General features: G+C 36.9%; 1 protein-coding gene across 1 annotated transcript; it reads left to right on the top strand.

The window, feature by feature from the left end:
- The first annotated feature begins 2,960 nt into the window (after positions 1-2,960).
- LOC107818295 (uncharacterized) lies at positions 2,961-3,692 on the top strand. Its single transcript, XM_016644280.2, has one exon. It carries the CDS (start codon positions 2,961-2,963, stop codon positions 3,690-3,692), a length of 732 nt encoding a protein of 243 aa, XP_016499766.2.
- The last annotated feature ends 16,968 nt before the right edge of the window (positions 3,693-20,660 follow it).

Here is a 20,660-nt window from a genome sequence, read left to right as displayed (position 1 = left end):
ACCTTGTCGCGAATAACCTCATTTCTGATCCTATCTAACCTGGTGTGCTCGTACATTCATCTCAACATCCTCATCTCTACTTTGGCCAATACTCAGCCTCATACAATATCATTGGTTTAACCATCACTCTGTAGAACTTACCCTTAAGTTTCGGTGGCACCTTCTTCTTGTCACACAAAATACCGAAAGTGAGTCTCTATTTCACCCATCCCGCCCTAATACGATGTGTGACATCTTCATCAATCTCCCCATTCTCCTGAATAATAGACCCAAGGTACTTAAAACTCCCTCTCTTAGGGATGACCTGCGAGTCCAGCCTCACCTTCCCTTCCCCTTCTTGAGTCTCGCCACTGAACTTACACTCCAAGTATTCTGTCTTGCTCTTGCTCAACCTGAAACCTTTAGATCCCACGGTCTGCCTCCATACCTCTAATGCTTATAAAACAATATTAAAAATTCATGTTATAGTTGCCCCACTGGAAAGAACTTTTTTCAAACTTAAAATTAATAAATTCTTACCTAAAATGAACAATGTATCAAAGAGAAATTTAATGGGTTAGATATGTTATCAAGGTTGAAAATGAATTATTTGGAGAAGTCGATTATAATTTTTTTAATAATTTTGCATCTCAAAAAGTTAAAAAATTGACTTTAAATAAGATTATATAGGAATTTATTTTCAAAAAAAAAAAAGGAGAATCAACCTAAATAGCCGGCGAATATATAACTTATGTATAATATTATAAATATATATAACTAACATATATTCTAAATACACCGATTTTGAAAGTTGAATATATAGTGACTACGACCGTCTTATTGTATAAATATCCTTAAAAAAAACTTGAGGCCTATTGTAGGAGCTTGCGTTTTAGGCCCCATATTTGTTGAACAGCCCGCCCCGGTACAATTTTAAAAACTTTTCTGTTAAGTTTTAATTAAATTTATTTCCAACGCCTACTTATTTTAGAGAATCTCGATATTCATGCAAGTAGCCCTACTTGTCACACAATTACTGATAAGGGATTCTGTGTGCTTTTATATGAAAAGAATTGTTGGGTCATCAAATTGTCATAGCTTATCTACAGAGTTTGCTTTTCCAATCCTATATATGCCACACTACTTAATAGACAATTTTCTCCGTCCATTGACTTAAAATGAATGAAAATAATCCGAGAATAATTTCACAACAATAAAGGAGAATATTTAGAAAAGGGAGTCTGAAATGGACAAAGAAACAGGTAAAAGAAAAGTGAGAATTCCTCAAATAGAATCCAACCGTTGAATTATCTCAATTTCGCTACGGAATCGTCGTTTTATTCTATCAATTCAAAACACGTTGTACATTACGTTGATTATTTTTCGTGTCGAACCTAGCTAGTACTATTCCGGAATCACATTAAATACAAACGGAGCTAGCATATAAGGTATGGATTCATGTGAATCGAATAAATTTTGTATAAATTTTATATATGTACTAAAAAAATCCACAAAATTCAATAAACATTTAATTATAAAATTAGCTACTGTTGTATATTAACTTAAGTTTGTCATAAAAACTATTAAAATTCAAATCATGAATTCCCATGAACTTTCATGAGTCCAAGTCTCCAAGAGGGAACAAACGAAAAGATGAGAAAAAATCTTTTAGAAATAATGAAAGGTTGGTGCAGTACATGCCCCAAAAATTGTTTAAACCCATGACCAAATTGGCCCAAATATCGGGGAAGGGCCACCACTTATCACTGATCAGACATGCTTTTAAAACACTTTACTAATCAATGCATTACTAATACACCTTATTCCGCATTATTCTTATATATTCTACCAAACTACCCTTAGAGTTTGATTTTAATTCGCTTAGGCATGTACGTATCCTTCACGTTTGACCATTTGGTTTTGACCCGTGAAATGCTGCAATTTTCTACAAACTGTTTTTACCTAGGCACGTCTAAACAATTGAAGTGTAAAGTTCCAATGACCTATTTAATTAGAATTTTTACTCAAAAATTCTTTTAACTTATAGGATTTTTTGCTTGCAAGTGTTACATTTAAATTACTTTACAATATTTTGAAATACTTTTTTAATACAAGATATAAACATTTTAAGGAAATATACAGCATTCTTGATAATATATTATTGAAATGTTTTAGAAGTCCCGCAATATCCACTAGGTGACCTTAGGCACTTTGTGACGCGAGGACAGCGAGAAGAAGTTTGCTTAACCATATTGGTAAGCACATTTATCTTGAGGATATTATGGTTCTTTAAATTTACAAAGATTAAGTATTTTTTGTCCATCTGACGAAAAATCCATATACTTTCCATTATGATATGTGTTTTTCGTTTAACAAGAATAAAAAATCATCCTGATAGAAATCTTCTTTTCCAATTTTAGTTTTTGGAGTTTCTCCTCCAAAATTTTGGAATCAGCTTCACGAAGTCTACAGATGAAGTGAAGAATGAGGATTTCAAACAAAATGTCGATACAAACAAAGGAGATCAGACCATTTTATCTCTAGTGGGTCAAGTTAATCAGGGTCATTCATCAAGTGTTATTACAATGATTTAATCTGGTCCATTGATTCGTTGCACATGCTGCACACGTGACCAAGCACAGTCAGCTATATCTAGAAGCTTCCCTATTCAGATAAAATCAGTGATACTGTTTGCATAGAAATAATTTATTTGTAAAATTCTTTGGATTCTTTTAGTTAGTTATGAGCTAAGCAATAGAGGTAGGACAATGTAGGTGTGAATAACAGATTTTATTCCTTTTGTTTTGTATATATAGATGTACAGTCTTTCAATGAAATATACAGAGAAGAAATTTTATACATTTTTCTGTTCTTATTCCAATATGGTATCAGAGCGGTAAGGTACTCGATCCAATTCTCCTCCCTCTTTCCTTCTTCTTCTTCTTCTTCTTCTCCTCTAAAGCTTAAGTTGAAACTCTTCAATGGCTGTTGATGATCAAACTCTTTCACCTGGAGTAGTGGACGACACTGCATCCAGTGTTCAAACCCCACCTCAGATCACTCTCACTCATGACTCTTCACATCCATTTTACCTTCATCCCTTTGATTCCCCGGGGATGATTCTTGTCAATTCTATTTTTGATGGAAGGAGCTATGGAGGATGGCGCGGGGCTGTTCTCATAGCTCTATCAGCTAAGAACAAATTGGGGTTCATAGATGGAACCATATTAGTCCTTACTACATCTGTATCTTCCCTCAAACTTTGGAGTCGTTGTAATGACATGGTGATATCATGGCTTCTCAACTCACTTTCCAAGGAAATTGCTGAAAGTGTCCTCTACTCCAAAACAACAAGAGAGATTTGGAAGGAGCTTGAGGACAGATTTGGGCAAAGCAATGGAGCTTTGCTTTATCAGCTGCAAAAGGAGCTCAATGACACAGTTCAAGGATGTTCAGACATAGCTGGTTATAATACAAAAGTGAAAAGAATCTGGGATGAGCTTGACAGCTTAGATACTTGTGTTCACTGTAGTTGTGATTGCTCTTGTGGAGGGAAGAGTAGATCTCTGAAATCTCATCAAGATGGCAGACTCATCCAGTTCCTCATGGGGCTGAATGAGGCCTACTCAGGTGTAAAAAGCAATATTCTGATGGCTTCACCTCCGCGCAGCATCAATCATGCTTACTCCCTATTAATTCAAGATGAAAAATAAAGAGAGATACATGTGGCTCAACACCCTGTTGAATCTATTTTCATGGCTGCAAGACAACAATATGGAGGTCAGAAGCTTGGAAGTTCTGAGAAAAAGGGAAACTATGGAGGAAAGAAAAACAAACTTATATGCTCATATTGTAAGAAGCCCGGACACACTGTTGAAAAATGTTATAGGATAATTGGTTTTCCGGCTGATTTCAAATTTACCAAAAATAAGAGGTTTCAAAGTGCTGGTACACACGCTAATGCAGCTCTCGCAGCTGAAGATCGTGGAAATAAGACTTTTAATGCCATAGAAAGGGCCATCACTCAAGAACAGTACAACAACTTGTGTCAACTTCTACAACAGGTTAAGTCTGGATCTCAGGGAGATATGAATTCTGAGGTCAATATCACTGCCAACTGTGCTGGTATACCTAAACATCCTTTCTATAATACTTCAAATTTTGTTATGTGGATCTTAGATTCTGGTGCCTCTGAACATATGACATGTGATTTCAGTCTTTTATTCAATGTGAAAACACTCCCTAAACCTGTTTATGTTAACCTTCTAATTCACAAAGAGTCAGAGTCACTCAGGCTGGAAGTGTGTACATCATGTCAAATTTTATTATGAAAAATATGTTGTTTCTTCCTAGTTTCAGGTATAACCTATTGTCAGTTCATAGATTCTGTCAGCAAGCTGATTCTCTCCTCATTTTCTCTGCTTTTGGTGCAATTTTGCAGGCCCCTTCAATGAAGAGGCCAGTGGTTCTTGGTAAACTAAGGAAGGGGATATATCTACTTCACTCTATCAAGCCTAGTGCCAGTCTATTAAGCAGAATCAAGGACTCTAGTCCATTTCTTTCAAGTTACAATAGGTCTAGCAGTCAGTCTTTATATAGAATCAAGGACTTCTGTCCATCTAGTTCAAGTTGTAGTAAGACTAGTAATCAATGTTTATTTTCAGTTTCTTGTTCAGCAGATATCTCAAGTGATGTAACTCTTTGGCACAATCGTTTGGGACATTTACCCCTTAGCAATATGAAAAAAATTTCTACTATCTCTTGTTCATCTTCATCTACTTTACTTGATCATTGTGATATTTGTGCAAGAGCAAGGCAAGTTAAATTACCTTTCCCGTCCAGTTCAATCTCCACAAAAGATATCTTTGAACTAATTCACATAGACACTTGGGGACCCTATAAAGAGCCTACTCATGATAGTTATAGATACTTTTTGACCATAGTTGATGATTACAGTAGAGGGACTTGGACCTATTTACTTAGTACAAAATCCAATGCATACACTGTCCTAAAGCAATTTTTAGCTATGGTTGAATGGCAATTTGATAAGAAAGTTAAGGTAATAAGATCAGACAATGCCCTAGAGCTTGGAGGGAGTATGGAGTTCTCATTTTTTCTTGCTTCTAAGGGTATAATACATCAAACTAATTGTGTTTACTCTCCTCAACAAAATGGTATTGTTAAGAGGAAACATAAGCACCTTCTAGAAACTTGCAGGGCCCTATTGTTTCAGTCCAAACTGGGAAAAATGTATACTCACAGCTACATATCTCATAAATAGATTTCCTTCCAAGGTTCTTAAGTTTAAAACTCCTTATGAACTTTTGTTCGGTATGCCTCCTTATTATCATTCCATTAAAGTTTTTGGTTGTTTAGTCTATGCTTGCACTTCATCACCACACAGAACCAAACTTGACCCAAGGGCTGTCCCTTGTGTTTTCCTGGGATATCCTACTGGAAAAAAGGGGTATAAATTGTTAAATCTCCTAACCATGAAGATTTTGTGTCTAGGGATGTCAAATTTCATGAATCTATTTTCCCTTTTCCTCTTAACACAAACAAACAGGTTGTCTTCCCTAGGGAATCTCCACAACCTTCAGATTGTCCTGTGGTAGCACATTCACCTACACCTCAGTATTCTTATCCTACAGTCAGTACACCTAACAGTCCAGTCTCACAGCATTTTCAGCCTTGTTCTCCTACAGATAATTCACCAATATTTCCTATCAATGCTAATTTCTCTCTTATGCATTCACCCAATAAATCCTCACACTCTCAGCCAATTGTCCCTAGCATTCAAGAAATTAGGAAATCTACCAGAACACACAAAACTCCTGCCTATCTACAGGATTATGTTAGCAATTCTGTCTTTCTTACTAACTTGACTGCATCATATTTTTCTGCTCCAATTTTATCAACTATTCTTCCTTTTTTTACGCTCTCTCTCACAAACCAGTCTATGCTTAACTCTATATCTTATATCATTGAACCTACATCTTATTCTCAAGCAGCCCTTCACCCTGGTTGGCAAGAGGCAATGACTAAGGAATTTGAGGCCCTTGAGTTAAACAAGACTTGGGATGTTGTACCTTTGCCTACAGGGAAGAAAGCATTACCATGTAAATGGGTTTACAAGGTCAAATACAAATCGGATGGATCATTAGAAAGATTTAAAGCTCGGTTGGTCATTCGAGGGGACATACAAAGGGAAGAGATTGACTTCACGGAGACTTTTTCACCAGTAGTAAAGATGACAACCATTAGGTGCATCCTTGCTGTGGCAGTCAAAAAAGGATGGGATGTTTTTCAGTTAGACGTGAATAATGCTTTCTTACATGGTGAATTGCATGAAGAAGTATTTATGAAATTCCCGCCTGGAATGACACCACCTTCTCCCAACTATGTGTGTCTCTTAAAGAAATCCCTTTATGGACTGCGGCAAGCCTCAAGGCAATGGTATGCCCGGCTCACAGCAGCCTTGAATTTCAAAGGATATTCTCACTCCCTCAATGACTATTCGTTGTTCTTCAAAAAATCAGAAGGGAAGATCACTATACTAGCTGTCTATATAGACGATATCTTAGTTACAGGGGATGATCCTATTGAGTAAATTCACCTTAAAGAGTTTCTTAATACAGAGTTTAAGATTAAGGAACTCGGGCAGACACATTATTTTTTAGGTATGGAAATCATATGTGAACAACATGGTTTAATCTTAACACAAAAACGTTATACTTTGGACTTACTAGATGAATTTGCCTGTTTTGAGTTAAAACCAACGCCCTCACCACTTGATCTTACTAGAAAATTACGAGCCGATGAATGAGACTTGATACCTGATCCCACTTTTTATCACCGCCTCTTAGGAAAGTTGAGTTTCCTAACTCACACTCGCCCAGACTTGTCTTTTGTGGTTCAACATCTAAATCAATACATGCAAGCTCCTCGTCAGTCGCACCTTGATGCCGCTTTTCACTGTCTAAAATATCTCCTAGCTGAACCAAGTTTGGGCCTTTTTATGAATTCTGATCAATGTCTCCGCCTCGTCGCCTTTTGTGATTCTGATTGGGGAACCTGCCCTGTGTCTCGTCGATCCATCAGTGGTTTCTATATCAGTTTTGGGGGTTCACATGTCTCAATCAAAGAAGCAAACTCAGTTTCTTTATCCTCTGCTAAGGCAGAATATCGATCTATGAGGAGAGTTGTAGCAGAGGTTACCTGGTTGGTTCGTTTGTTTGCCGATCTCGCAATTTCTCCCTCTCTGTCAGTCACACTTCACTCCGATAGCCAGGCGGCTATCCATATCGCAAAGAATCTAGTTTTCCACGAGCGAACCAAGCACGTGGAACTTGATTGCCATTTCGTCCGACAACAATTTCTTATCGGGATCATCTCCCTCTCTAATGTGCCTTCCCGTACCCAGCTCGTTGATGTTTATACCAAACCTTTGTCGGGGCCAGTTCATCGTTCCATCATTGGCAAGTTGGGTGTGACTTTGCCCCCCTCCAACTTGAGGGGGGGTTGGAACCAGCTTCGCGATGTCTACAGATGAAGTGAAGAATGAGGATTTGAAATAAAATGTCGATACAAACAAAGGAGTTCAGACCATTTTATCTCTAGTGGGTCAAGTTAATCAGGGTCATTCATCAAATGTTATTACAATGATTTAATTTGGTCCATTGATTCTTTGCACATGTTGCACACGTGACCAAACACAGTCAGCTATATCTAGAAGCTTCCCTATTCAGATAAAATCAGTGATATTGTTTGCATAGAAATAATTTATTTGTAAAATTCTTTGGATTCTTTTAGTTAGTTATGAGCAAAGCAATAGAGGTAGGACACTTCTAGGTGTGAATAACAGATTTTATTCGTTTTGCTTTGTATATATAGATGTACAGTCTTTCAATGAAATATACAGAGAAGAAAGTTTATACATTTTTCTGTTCTTATTCCAATACAAAAACTCTAGAGAAAAGAATTACTACAAATCACAATAACAACAACAACAACAAAAAGAGTCTATAAATAACAAAATAAATCACGATAAAGGAAAAATGGAATACGGATGAGGGACCCCGATCACAATTGCTATTAAGCCCCGGGCCATAAAAACATAGTATAACATTTTCATTAATTCTAAATGATCCATTTGAAAGATCTTTAAATTTAACCGAAGGTGTCGAATGTTTATAAACCTCAAGAATCATATGTGCTCAAATTATAATTACTACTTGAATAGTTCTATAAAAGTCATTTGACTTCACCTTCTACAATTTGACCAACAACTAAGGAATCATTGCAAACAATATTAGAATTGTTATAAGAGCTCTTTGAAAAGTCACACTTCGCCTTTAAACCATCGCATTTTTTAAACCGTTCATATTAGAAATTTCACCAAGTAACAAAAATTTCCACAAAGCTACTTCACTCAATTGTTTTACTTCATGTCTACGAGTCAAGTTTAAATTCAACTAGTCCCGTTCGGACATAAATTTTTATTATTATTTTTTTCAAAAAGAAATTTAGAAATATTATCTGGTCATCAAATTAATTTGCTCAGTTTTTATAAAAACATTTCATGTTTGGAAGAATTTTTATCTTTTACTCACAAAACTTTAATTTTTTCAAGTAAAATAAATATCAAAATACAACTTCAACTTCCCAAAATAATTTTTCAACACAGCTTTAAGTTTTTCTTTTTAAGTTTTAATTAAATTTATATTCAAACGCTAGCTAAAGCGTTCATCGTTTGATGTTGATAAGCACTAGTTGTAATGCACGGAAATAAGAGATTAGAAATTACAGTACATTTCCAACACATATCACACTATGTTGGCGTTTGGACATAAGAATTGTAAGATTCCAAAAAAAAAGTATAATTAAAAAAAAAAAGTCAAGTGAAAATGTCTTTAAAATAGAGTTGTGTTTAGACATAAATATTATTTTGGGTTGTTTTGAAGTTTCGTGAGTGATTTGAGTGAAAATTTTAGAAAATGATTTTTTGGAATTTTTTAAATTTTTAAAAAAAATTAAAATTCATATTCAAGCGATAAATTAATAATTTTATGGGCAAACACTAATTTCGAAAAAAGTAAAAAAAAAAAAAAAAAAGTAAACCTTGGAGGAAAAAATAGTAAGGTTAATAAAACTGAAGAAGACAGCTGAGGATGTCGGAGACATTGAATGCAGATGCACAAAAAGTCGAGCGTTCACACGGAACCAGAACTAAAGAGAGTATTAAGTACAAATGCCAAATCAGCACAACTGCCTATGCCAACTCCAATGAATGTTTCTTTCTCTTTTCCGTGTTTTGAATATCGTGTAAAACGCGTTTTCACTTTTCACCAGAAAAGAGTACATGGGAAAAGTTTCATAAAACAACAAAAAAAATTAGACTACCTATTTGTGGAATAAGCTGACCTAAGCGTGATTCTTGTGTATTTCGCGTAACGGAAAATATGTTTTCAAAGAAACTAGTACAACTAATTACTTTTACGAAAAATATTTGTTGCTGTTTGACTAAATATTCCCCACTTAGAAATTAAACTGAATTTGTTGTTATTCTTATAGTTGTTTTTTGACTAAATATTGTGAGAAAATATTTACGAAAAATTGATAATGATATAACCAAATCAGATAACGTTTCAATCGCAAAAATTTAGTAGTAAAAGCTGATAATAGTATATTAATACAGATTAAAACAAGGATATGCATAGAAGTTATTTTTTCCTATTTGTCGGAAAATGTTTCCACTGAATGTCACAGTCAAAACTTTGCATTCACCCGTAGTTTTAGATTTTTTATTCACCAAAAATAAAATACTGTTATTATTTGAAAAAAAATTACCGTTTTTTCTCCCAATACGTTGGTTATTGTCAATTTTATGATATCTGAAGATATTTCAGCACGGTTTGTAATGATTTGATTTTCAATACCATTATATTTATCGTTCCACTAAAAGGGCCCTTGAATACACTAAATTTTCCTTGACTCTTTACTACGGAGTAGCAATTCTGTTTTTTCAGTATTGCTGTTAAAAACAATCATATAGATCAATATTTTCACTCTTGAACTTCATCATCCTTGTTCAAAGGAAGGAAATAATGTCATAGGACACAGCCAATGTAGCTTAATCATGTTTATGCTTTTGCTACATTGACGTTATGAACTGTAATAGACGTTTCTTACGATTAGGACTAATTATCACTCTACTTGGAATTTAAATATCATCTGTTCATGTACCATTTAAAGAGAAATATAGTATAATCTAGCGTGAACATTGGTGTTTAACCAAAAATATGATTCTTTGGTCAAAGTTAAAGACAAATAGAAATTCGGGCTACTGATAATCAGGAGACGAAAAAGAAATAATAGACTTTTTGAGAATGACAAATAAGCAGTAAATAGGTTTGTATTCCAATGTAATGTTGATGATATCCTCTGTCTTTACAAATGACGAGACCTCCTCCTTTTATAGTTGATTCTAAGTAAAGGAGTAATATCTTAGTCTTAATGAGACAATTATGAACAATAAATGACATTAAATAAGATGTTACACAATCATTCCTATTTAATACCAATTCTCTAACATATTGGGTATTTAATATTGAATTTGGACTCCTTTTCATCATCATATCCATGTCTTCAATGCCTTCTGTTCTCTTGGCTTTAAATTACCTAAATAGGTACGAAACTTGTATTATTTGAATTGCCTCTCGTGCCTATTTAGCTTTCCTTTCCCTGTATCTGTTGTCACTTGTGCCTCTTAACTAATCATCATGTTTTGACCATTTGACCAGTCCTCGTGTCATGCCACATCACCTTCAATGTAAATTCAGTTTTTTCCCAATACAGATAGTCCCCCCACTTTTCATTTATTTATCAATTAAATATCTGGGACATAAAAAGGGAATTTTTGCCGTAATTAATACTATGACAGTACTGACGCTTCAATTGTCCCTTCTAATTAATGCTTTGCATACGTGTCACCTTTTATTTAATACTCTACACACGTGTCACTTTCTGATTGGTTCTGCAATTCTGCGCCCTTTTTTTCAAGGCTTCTTCATTCCCACTATTCACGAAGTGATAGTTGCCTTTATTATAGGCTTTCCAACATTACACTTCTAAGTTTGACGATTGTCATTATAAACATATTTAACCTTCTTTCTTTTGTCTTCTTCTTCGTAGATCTTCAACAAGCAATTTATTATTCACTTTTGCTTTTTCTCCCCTTTAGTTCATCCTTCTTCAACAATGTCATCTCCAAACCCTAACCCTAGAAAAGTTACAATTCTAGATCACTTTCCCAATGCCTCCGTAAGACATAGGAGAGGCAGAGGAGGTAGGCTTCGGAGCTTGAGCCTAGGATCCACTCATGGTGGTTCATCTGGTTCTGCTTCTTCTTCTTCTTCTTCTTCTTCTGGTATTAGGAGTTCTATCCCAAAGACCCCCTCTTCTAAAGGTAAAGAACTTTCTGAACCTACTCAGGAACCTTTAGTTGAAGAAATCGTACCCAATGATTTATCTTTTGGGAATGATACAAGATCTCTCCAAGAACAAGTTAAAAATTTAGAAAAAGCTGACACCTATTCTTCTTTAATAACTGAACTTGTGATTCCCACTGTTAGGAAAGATTGTAATTGGAGAGATAATCTTCGTATGATGATTCCTGCCCCAAACCAGAGAATTTCTTCTTTCAGAATTGGATTCTCTTTCGTTTATACTTATCCCTTTACTTTGGGATTTAATCCTGCCATTGACCCAGTTATACTTGAATTTTGCCGCTTTTTAAAAATTTGCTTAGCACAAGTAGGTCCTCTTGTTTAGAGAGTTGTGGCTTGCTTAAGGTATTTGTCTACCAAAGTCAATGTTAATTTTAGCTTTTCCCATCTTATTCACCTATACCACCCCAAATTATTCCGCCATGGAGTTTTTACCTTGACTGCAAGAAGCAAGAAGGTTTTGGTAAACCCCGAAGATGACAAGGATCGAGGGTGGTATTGTCGTTACGTTGTTGTACGTACGGTGGATTTGTTGGGTGAAACAAACATTCCCTTCCCTGAGAAGTGGAATTTTGCACGTAAGTTTTTCTTTTTCTTACCGTATCTATTTTTTAAGAATTTTGATTTCTTTTCTAATCTCGTCTCTTTGGCTTTTTGTAGCAACCATGGGAGATATGGAACACGTTCCTAACTTCCGTGGTTGGGTAGATTCAATTTTGAAGATTGCGCCTATGGAGGCGAGAACTTGGAAATCAATTTCTCTTTTGAATGGTTGGAAAGTGAAGACCCATGGTATGTATTTCCTTATGCTTTGCCGTATACTGAATTCTTTCTTATTTTAATTCTTTATCCCTCTTTTTACCAGGATTTGGTATCAGGGGTATGACAGCTGAGGTAGCCGTTGCCATTCGAGCGTCTTCAACCGCTTCACTTGATTTGGAAAAGACTCGGGCCACGCTACCAAAAAGAATAGTTGTAGAAGAAAGTTCTGAGAATGAGGAAGAAGAGAATACCTCTTTGATAGCTAGGCCAAGAGCCAGGAGACACGTCATTGATGGAGATGAAGTTGAAGATACTCCTGCTCGAGCCTCTATCTCCGAGCCTATTCAAATCCTTTCTGATGAGGATACCACTCCAAGAGGCTCTAATGAATCAATTCGACGTCTCTTTGTTAGTGGTTTTGAGAGTGGAGAGTTTGGACTAGTTCTTGATCCCTCTCTTCTTCTATTCCCATTTCTTCTATTCCTTCTATTCCTTTGACAACCACGAGTATTTCTTTGCCTATTTTATCGACTCCTATTTCCTTACCTGTTTTGGTTCCCATATCTGCTCCTACTGTCCCTGCTTTGACTCCCACAGCTCCCATTGTTTTTACCTCTTCTACTACTCCTCCTTCCATTGTTCCCCCTCCCTCTGTTCAGCATATAGAGGCGGGTTCTAGCAGCAGAGGCATGGCTATGAGAAGTGTTACTCTTGAAGTTCATACCAATCATAGCCTTTTGAGAAAGACTGGTGGAGCTGATGTTTGGCTCGAACCTCTAATCGGAGATATTGAGAAGAAGAAGATGGAGAACCACAGTTGCTTGACTCTGATGAATGACATAGTTCATTCTACCTTGAAGGTACTTCTCTTTTAACTTACAAGTTTTTTTTATATCTCTCTATATTCTCACATTTGATGCCTTTCCCTTGTAGGCTAATCTTATTGGTACTGAGTTAATGGGAAGAATCTCCACTCTAGAGAAGAAGGATCGAGAGTCTGCGAAGGCTATCTCTGAGGCTAGGAGAGTAGCCAAGGAAACCCAGCTTGAGGCAGCAAACTGGAAGGAGCAATTTGAGAATGCTCAGGGGACCATAGAGGAGTTGCAAGAAAGTAGAAATCACCTGGAGTAGCAAAAGCATGGTTTGACTTCTGAGCTAGCAATTGTCAAGGCTTCTTCAAGCCAATTTGAAAAAGATAAGGAGCTTTTGGAGTGCTCATTTTCAGAACAATTATCAAAGGCCAGTGAAGAAATCAGAGAGCTTAAGGCACTTATGGAGAAGAAAGAAGAATATACATGGGATTCAGTGCAAAGCTTGACTCAAGCTCAGGCTAACTTAAGGATCTCCTCTGACGAAATACGTGCTTTGAAGAGTTCTCATGCCTCCCTTGAAGCTTTTCTTGAATCCCACTTAGCTGAACACCAGATATTGAAGAACGATCTTGCTATGTGGGAAAGGGAGTATGGACTTCTTGAGCAGAACTTCAACATAGAGGTAAGTTGGGCTTTTCTAAAATCTCGCCGTGATGCTTGATGGAAGCTACTCAAGAAAACTTTGATTTGCAATCTGAATTAGCCAAAGTCTTAGACACTATTGAAAAAAGCCAACAACCAGTTGATACTCCTTCTCCTGCACTTGAAACTCCTGGGGCAGAAAAGCTTTTAAATGAAGAAGTGGCTACTGCGGCAATTGGAGTTGCAATTCTGGCTCCTGAGGGTGAAACTTCTATGACACAGTCCATGGAAGTTAAAGCTCCCGTGACTCTTGCTTCCCTCGGTGATTTTAACACTCCAGGCCCAGTTGAAACCGCTCCTATTGCTGCTCCCTCAGAAGTTGTTACCATGCCTATGACTGCCCCTGAAAATGAGATTGCAACTTCTGATGTTCCAACCCCTTCAGTGACTAGTTGAATATATTTCAAACTTTACTGTTTTTTTTCATTAATTGGTGGTGTTATCCCTTGACAACTTTAAGGGATCTTTTGATGAAGTCCCCAGTTATCATAATGGGGCATTTGTAAAAAACAAATATTTTGCTGACCAAGTTTGTACTTAGTCTTTTATATTAAGAAGTTTTATTGGTACTTCTGTATATTCTATTCTTTCCTATTTATCTAGGACTTATAGAATAGCTTATAATTTTTATCCTTTGAAAATGCTTTATGATTCTTCTCATGGATTATCAACATGATGCTTATAAAAGAGGGCCCTTTTATTTTATCGACACTTAATGAAGAAGATGTCTCAACTTCATAATGGTGTTATAATACGATGAAAGAAATAGGAATACACATGTTTTGTATGAAACAACTTTGACAAGTTTTTATTCATGAACTTTAACAAATTTTTTGACTATTACATGTATTAAAATACATCTATAATTTTCTCATAATTGTTTTTCTTGTAAGAGATTTTTACATAATATAAAATAAACAAGGTTTTTCTTCATAACCTGTTTTAGTACATAGTCATGACCCAATCTTTATATATTAGGAAGGGTTTGAGAGGTGACTTCGTTTATGAGTTTGAGAGATGACTCTGTTGTTCTCATGGGAAAAACATTATAATGAATGTCTTGTGTTTGTTGAACACGATGATGAATGCTGAAGACTTCGTAACTTTTTCTCAACACTTGTCTCTTTGTGGCCGACTTTTGTTCGATATTCGTATCTGTTTTTCTACACATATCTGTGTATAATATGTAGTCCCCCAAGTGTTTGAGCGGTGAAGTATGAAGCCTCGAGCACTTGTTTATTTCTTTCAATTTGGTCCTTTTCCTGAAACAGAAAAATATACGGGACTCGGAGGTGCGATTATAGATGAAGACTGCCTAACTCGTGTGTATTTCCATCAGATTAATTGTAACCCTGGGCTGGGAATTTTAGAATACTCCATTTTTCCTTGCAGTTCGTGACTCATCATTTGGCACGAGTTAGGGTTTTTGCCTAGCATCTAAAATCGTTAGTAAATCTTTAATAATTCAAAAGAAATTTTTTAACATGGCGATACCTGACCTTGGGTACTTTCTCAGAAGTAATATCTCTTTAAATGGACGGCATTCCAATGTGAGGGTAAAACTTTGTCGTCCATTGTCTCCAACTCGTATGCTCCTTTTCCCGCAATGTCACGAACTCTGTATGGTCCTTCCCACGTTGGACTTAGCTTTCCTGAATTAGCAGCCTTTGCAGATTGGAATACCTTTTTAAGCACGAAGTCCCCAATTTTGAAAAATCTGAGGTGTGCTTTCCTATTGTAATATCGTTCAATTACTTGTTTTTGTGCTGCCATTCTTATCAATGCAGCTTCTCTTCTTCCTTCAAGCAAATCAAGGTTGACCCGCATCTCTTCATCATTAGATTCCTCTGTTGCCTGAACGCACCGTGTGCTCGGTTCACCTATTTCAACTGGAATTAAGGCTTCCGCACCATAAACCATTGAAAATGGTATTTCTCCAGTGCTTGTTTTTGTCGTTGTACGATAAGCCCATAGTACTCCAGGTAATATCTCAGGCTAATTACCTTTTGAATCCTGTAACCTCTTCTTCAAGTTGTTGATAATGACTTTGTTTGTGGATTCCGCTTGTCCATTACCCACTGGATGGTATGGCGTAGATGTTATCCTTTTAATCTGCCAACTTTGAAGAAATTCTGTGATTTGAACTCCTATGAATTGTGGTCCATTGTCACACACGATCTCTTTTGGTTCTCCAAAGCGGCATATTATATTTTGCCATATGAAGTCTTTAACTTCCTTCTCTCGTACCTGTTTAAATGCTCCTGCTTCTACCCATTTAGTGAAATAATCTGTGAGTAGAAATAGAAACTTTACCTGACCCTTTGGTTGTGATAGTGGACCTACGATATCCATTCCTCATTTCATAAAGGGCCACGAGGCTATAACAGGGTGTAGTAACTCAGCTGGTCTGTGCATATTATTGCCGTATCTTTGACATTTATCACATTTGGACATGAAACTGTTTGCCTCTTATTCCATCTTAGGCCAATAATATCCTGCTCGAATCAATGTTCTTACCAGTGACCTTCCCCCTGCGTGATTTCCACAAAGTCCTTTGTGCACTTCCCTCATCACATATTCTGTTTGAGAGGGTCTGAGACACCTTGCTAGTGGTCCACCAAACATCTTTCGATAAAGATTTCCTTGATATAAACAATATCGAGCGGCTTTTTTGCGAAGCGCGTGAGCCTTCCCTTTCTCATTAGGCACGGTTTCGTGCTGTAAAAAAGCAATAATTTTATTTCTCCAATCCCATGTTAAATGATTAAAATTTACCTCATTCTTATCAGGTTCGAGAACGGAATGAAATAAATATATGACTGAGGCATTTGCGTCATTTGCTACGTCAGCTGTAGATGCGAGATTAGCTAAAGCATCTGCCTCCACATTCTCATCTCTTGGGATCTGCATTATCTTCCAAGTTTGGAATTGCTTTATTAGTTCCCGTACCTTTTCGAGATATTCTTGCATTCAAGTTTCCCTGGCTGTATAAGTCTTCAGCATTTGATTGACCACGAGTTGAGAATCACTCTTGATTATAATTTGTATTATGCTGAGTTCTCTTGCCAATTCTAAACCTGCAATTACAGCCTCGTACTCTGCTTCATTGTTAGTTATAGAATGCTATTTTATAGCTTGCCTAATAGTTTCACCCGTATGTGGTATGAGAACTATACCCAGACCTGCTCCTTTTACATTAGATGAACCATTAGTGAATAAAATCCAAGTCCCCGGGTTTGCACCATTAAAAACTTGTAATTCTTTTTCTGCTTCTAAATGCATCCCCTGGCTAAAATCAGCTACGAAATCGGCTAATACTTGAGATTTTATAGCAGTCCAAGGTTGATAAATGATTTTGTATTCACTTAATTCTATAGCCCATTTTGCTAACCTCCCTGACAATTCATGTTTATGCAAAATGTTTCGTAATGGAAAAGCAGTAACTACAACAATGGGATGACATTGAAAATAAGGTCTTAATTTTCTAGATGCCATGATCAAAGCTAATGCTAATTTTTCTAGTTGTGGATATCGTGTTTCAACATCTAATAAAAACTTGCTTACATAATAGAGAGGAGATTGTTTACCTTGGTCCTCACGGACTAAAACAGCACTTACCGCAACTCCTGACACGGCCAAATAGATGAGTAGCTTTTCTCCTTCTTTTGGTTTTGCCAATAATGGTGGATTTGACAAGTAAGCTTTTAAATTTCTAAGGGCTTGTTGGCAATCTTCGTTCCATTCAAAATGATCTTGCTTTTTGAGTGCGGAGAAAAATTTAAAGCATTTTTCTGAAGATTTGGGAATAAATCTCCCCAAGGCTGCAGTTCTTCCTGTTAGCCTTTGGACTTCTTTTTTACTTGTAAGGATATCAGGGATCTCCTCTATTGCTTTGATCTGAGAAAGATTTACCTCAATACCACGGTTAGAAACGAGAAAGCCCAAAAATTTGCCTGAGGCAACCCCAAATGCACATTTTTCTCCATGGTTTTTCCTAAATGTTCTTGGAACATTTTGGTGACCAACCTTTGATAGGTTGCTCCAGCATTTTTGAGACCAAAGGGCATTACTTTATAACAGTAAGTCCCCCTGTCTGTGATGAAAGAAGTTTTTTCTTCGTCACTGGGGTCCATTTTAATTTGGTTGTACCCCGAATATGCATCTAAAAAACTCAAAAGTTCATGTCCTGCAGTTGCATCAATTAACTGATTTATATGCGGTAAAGGGAAAGAATCTTTTGGGCAGGCTTTGTTAAGATCTGTATAATCCACGCAAACCCGCCACTTACCATTTTTCTTAGGTACAACAACTGTGTTTGCTAACCAATTAGGATACTTTACCTCGCGTATTGACCCAATTTTTAATAGCTTTTGGACCTCATCTTGAATCACCTGATTTTTGAAAGATCCTTGCTTTCTTTTCTTTTGCCTTATTGGTGTAAAGGATGGGTCTTCGTTTAATTTGTGAGTCATCACATCCGGTGGTATCCCTGTCATGTCAGCATGGGACCAAGCAAAACAGCCCACGTTAGATTTTAGAAATTCAATTAACATACCTCGCATGTTTGAGTTTAAATTAGCTCCAACATAAACTTTCCGTTCAGGCCACTTCTCAAATAATATCCCAGCCTCGAGTTCTTCGATGGTTGTTTTGATATTTTCATTCTCCCCAGGTTCTTGAATTGTATCAGGTCTCGAGTCTAAATCTGTTTTCTCTCGCTCAGTTGAGGTTTGATTGCTGACACCTTCAACTATTTCCTGTAATTGCTATTTTTCTTTGTTTACGGTGCTCGTATCTGTTACAGCGTTGATACTCCTGGCTGTTTGTTGATCCCTTCGAATTTGACAAATCCCCCACGGTGATGGAAATTTAATAACTTTATGTAGAGTTGATGGAACAACATCCATATCATGGATCCAAGGCCTCCCCATGATCATATTGTAGGCCATTTCCATATCAACTACCTGAAATTTAGTTTCTTTAACAACACCTGCAGCAAAAGTTGTTAGAATTACCTCTCCTTTTGTTACCACACTTGAATTGTCGAAGCCTGACAAGGTATGCGCCTTGGGTATCATTTTGTCTTCAGCTTGCATTTCACGTAATACTCTTAGTAGTATAATATTTACGGAACTCCCTGGATCAATCAAAACTCGTTTTACATTAGTATCATGTACAAGTAAAGATATTACTAGTGTGTCATTATATGGGGTTATCACTCATTCGGTATCTGCATCATCGAATGAAATACTTTCATTTTCTAAAACCTGCCGTACCCGTTTTCCGTGTGTAATTGTTATTTTAGAAACCTTGTTGGAAGCTGTGTAGGTTATGCCGTGAATATCTTCTCGCCCACTTATCACATTCACAGTTCTCTTGGGTGAAGGAGGCTTTGGTGGCTCTTGCCTATTTTTCATATAGGCTTGTTTACCTTTTTCACTAAATAACTCAGTGAGGTACCCTTGCTTCAATAGATGATCCACTTCACTCTGCAAGAATCTACATTCTGAAGTTTTGTGCCCGTGATCATTGTGTAATTCGCACCAATGATCTGGATTGCGTCTATTTGGATTTGACCGCATCTATTTTGGCCATCGTACCTTATCTCCCATGCTTCTCAAAACAGCCACGAGCTCGGAGGTAGTGACATTAAAGTTATATCCGCCGAACCTTGACTTTAAACTTCTGTCATCATCTCGTGACTCTTATCTGTTCCAATTATTTCTGAATCTTGATGAAGAACCAGATTCCCTGTTCCTCGATTTTTGATCATATTGCTGGCTATCTTGTTTTGACCGTGAGTCTTTTCCTGCAGGTCCCATATATGGATCGTACCTGTTTTTACCTGATCTTTTTTCGATTTCTGATCTTCTGGAACCGCCCCTTTCTTCATGATGAAACTTAGGTACGGTATCTTCTTCAATTCGCAGCTTCGTACTGTACCTGTTATAAACATCATTCCACGTGGTTGCAAGGAATTCTGGAAGGCTTTCTGTGAGTCTTCTCGTGGCTTCAGAACTTTTGTCATTTAAATTACTTGCAAAAGCTATTGCAGCCTAGTTGTCAGGTACACGGGGTAAAGTCATTCTTTCACGCTGGAATCTATCAACAAAGTCTCTGAGCAACTCTGAATCCCCTTGTTTGATTTTGAAAATATCTTCCATTCTTTTCTCAACCTTTTGAGCTCCCGAGTGTGCTTTAATAAAAGAATCTGCAAGCTCAATAAAAGAATTTATAGAATTTTCAGATAAAAGAGAATATCAGGTTAATGCACCCTTGGTGAGTGTTTCTCCAAATTTCTTGACCAGTACTGATTCAATTTCTTGTTTGGTCAAGTCGTTGCCTTTCACGCCTGTTGTAAATGCAGTCACGTGGTCACGTGGGTCTGTAGTACCATCATATTTCGGGATGTTAGGCATTTTGAACTTTTTCGGAATTGGAAGGGGAGCAGCACTTGGCTTCCAAGGTTGTTGTGAGTATTTGTCCATGTTTACTCCTTTTATTACAGGCGGAACTCCAGGGATTTGCTCAATACGCTCAATTTGTTCCTTAATTTGTTTCTACAAGGTTAGTACTAAATTTTGCAAATAGGAATTATTTGAATTACCTGGTCCCCCTTCTTGTGGTTCACTGGTGGTTCCTCCATTTCCAGAATTAACTAGACCAGAACGAGGATTCTCCAAAGTATTATTATTAGGAGTTGGTGTGGGTGGTGCAGCAGGCAATCGACTAACTAGAGCCTGAAGAGCTTTGCCGACCTGTGCATCAATTAGCTTTTGTAAAGCTTCATTTGCACCTCCTTCAAAATGTTCAGATTGTTCTTGTTGATCAGCACGGGATTCAGGAGCAGGAGTGCCTTCACGAGATTGACGTGGTGAATCTGGAGGGGAGGGAACCA

This window comes from Nicotiana tabacum, chromosome 16 (assembly GCF_000715075.1).
Source record: "Nicotiana tabacum cultivar K326 chromosome 16, ASM71507v2, whole genome shotgun sequence".
Lineage (NCBI taxonomy): Eukaryota > Viridiplantae > Streptophyta > Magnoliopsida > Solanales > Solanaceae > Nicotiana > Nicotiana tabacum.
This window is presented reverse-complemented; position numbering and strand designations above follow the sequence as displayed.

What these genes read in the sequence shown, in the direction of transcription:
- LOC107818295 (XM_016644280.2), top strand. Translation starts at nt 2,961, where the DNA reads ATGGCTGTTGATGATCAAACTCTTTCACCTGGAGTAGTGGACGACACT.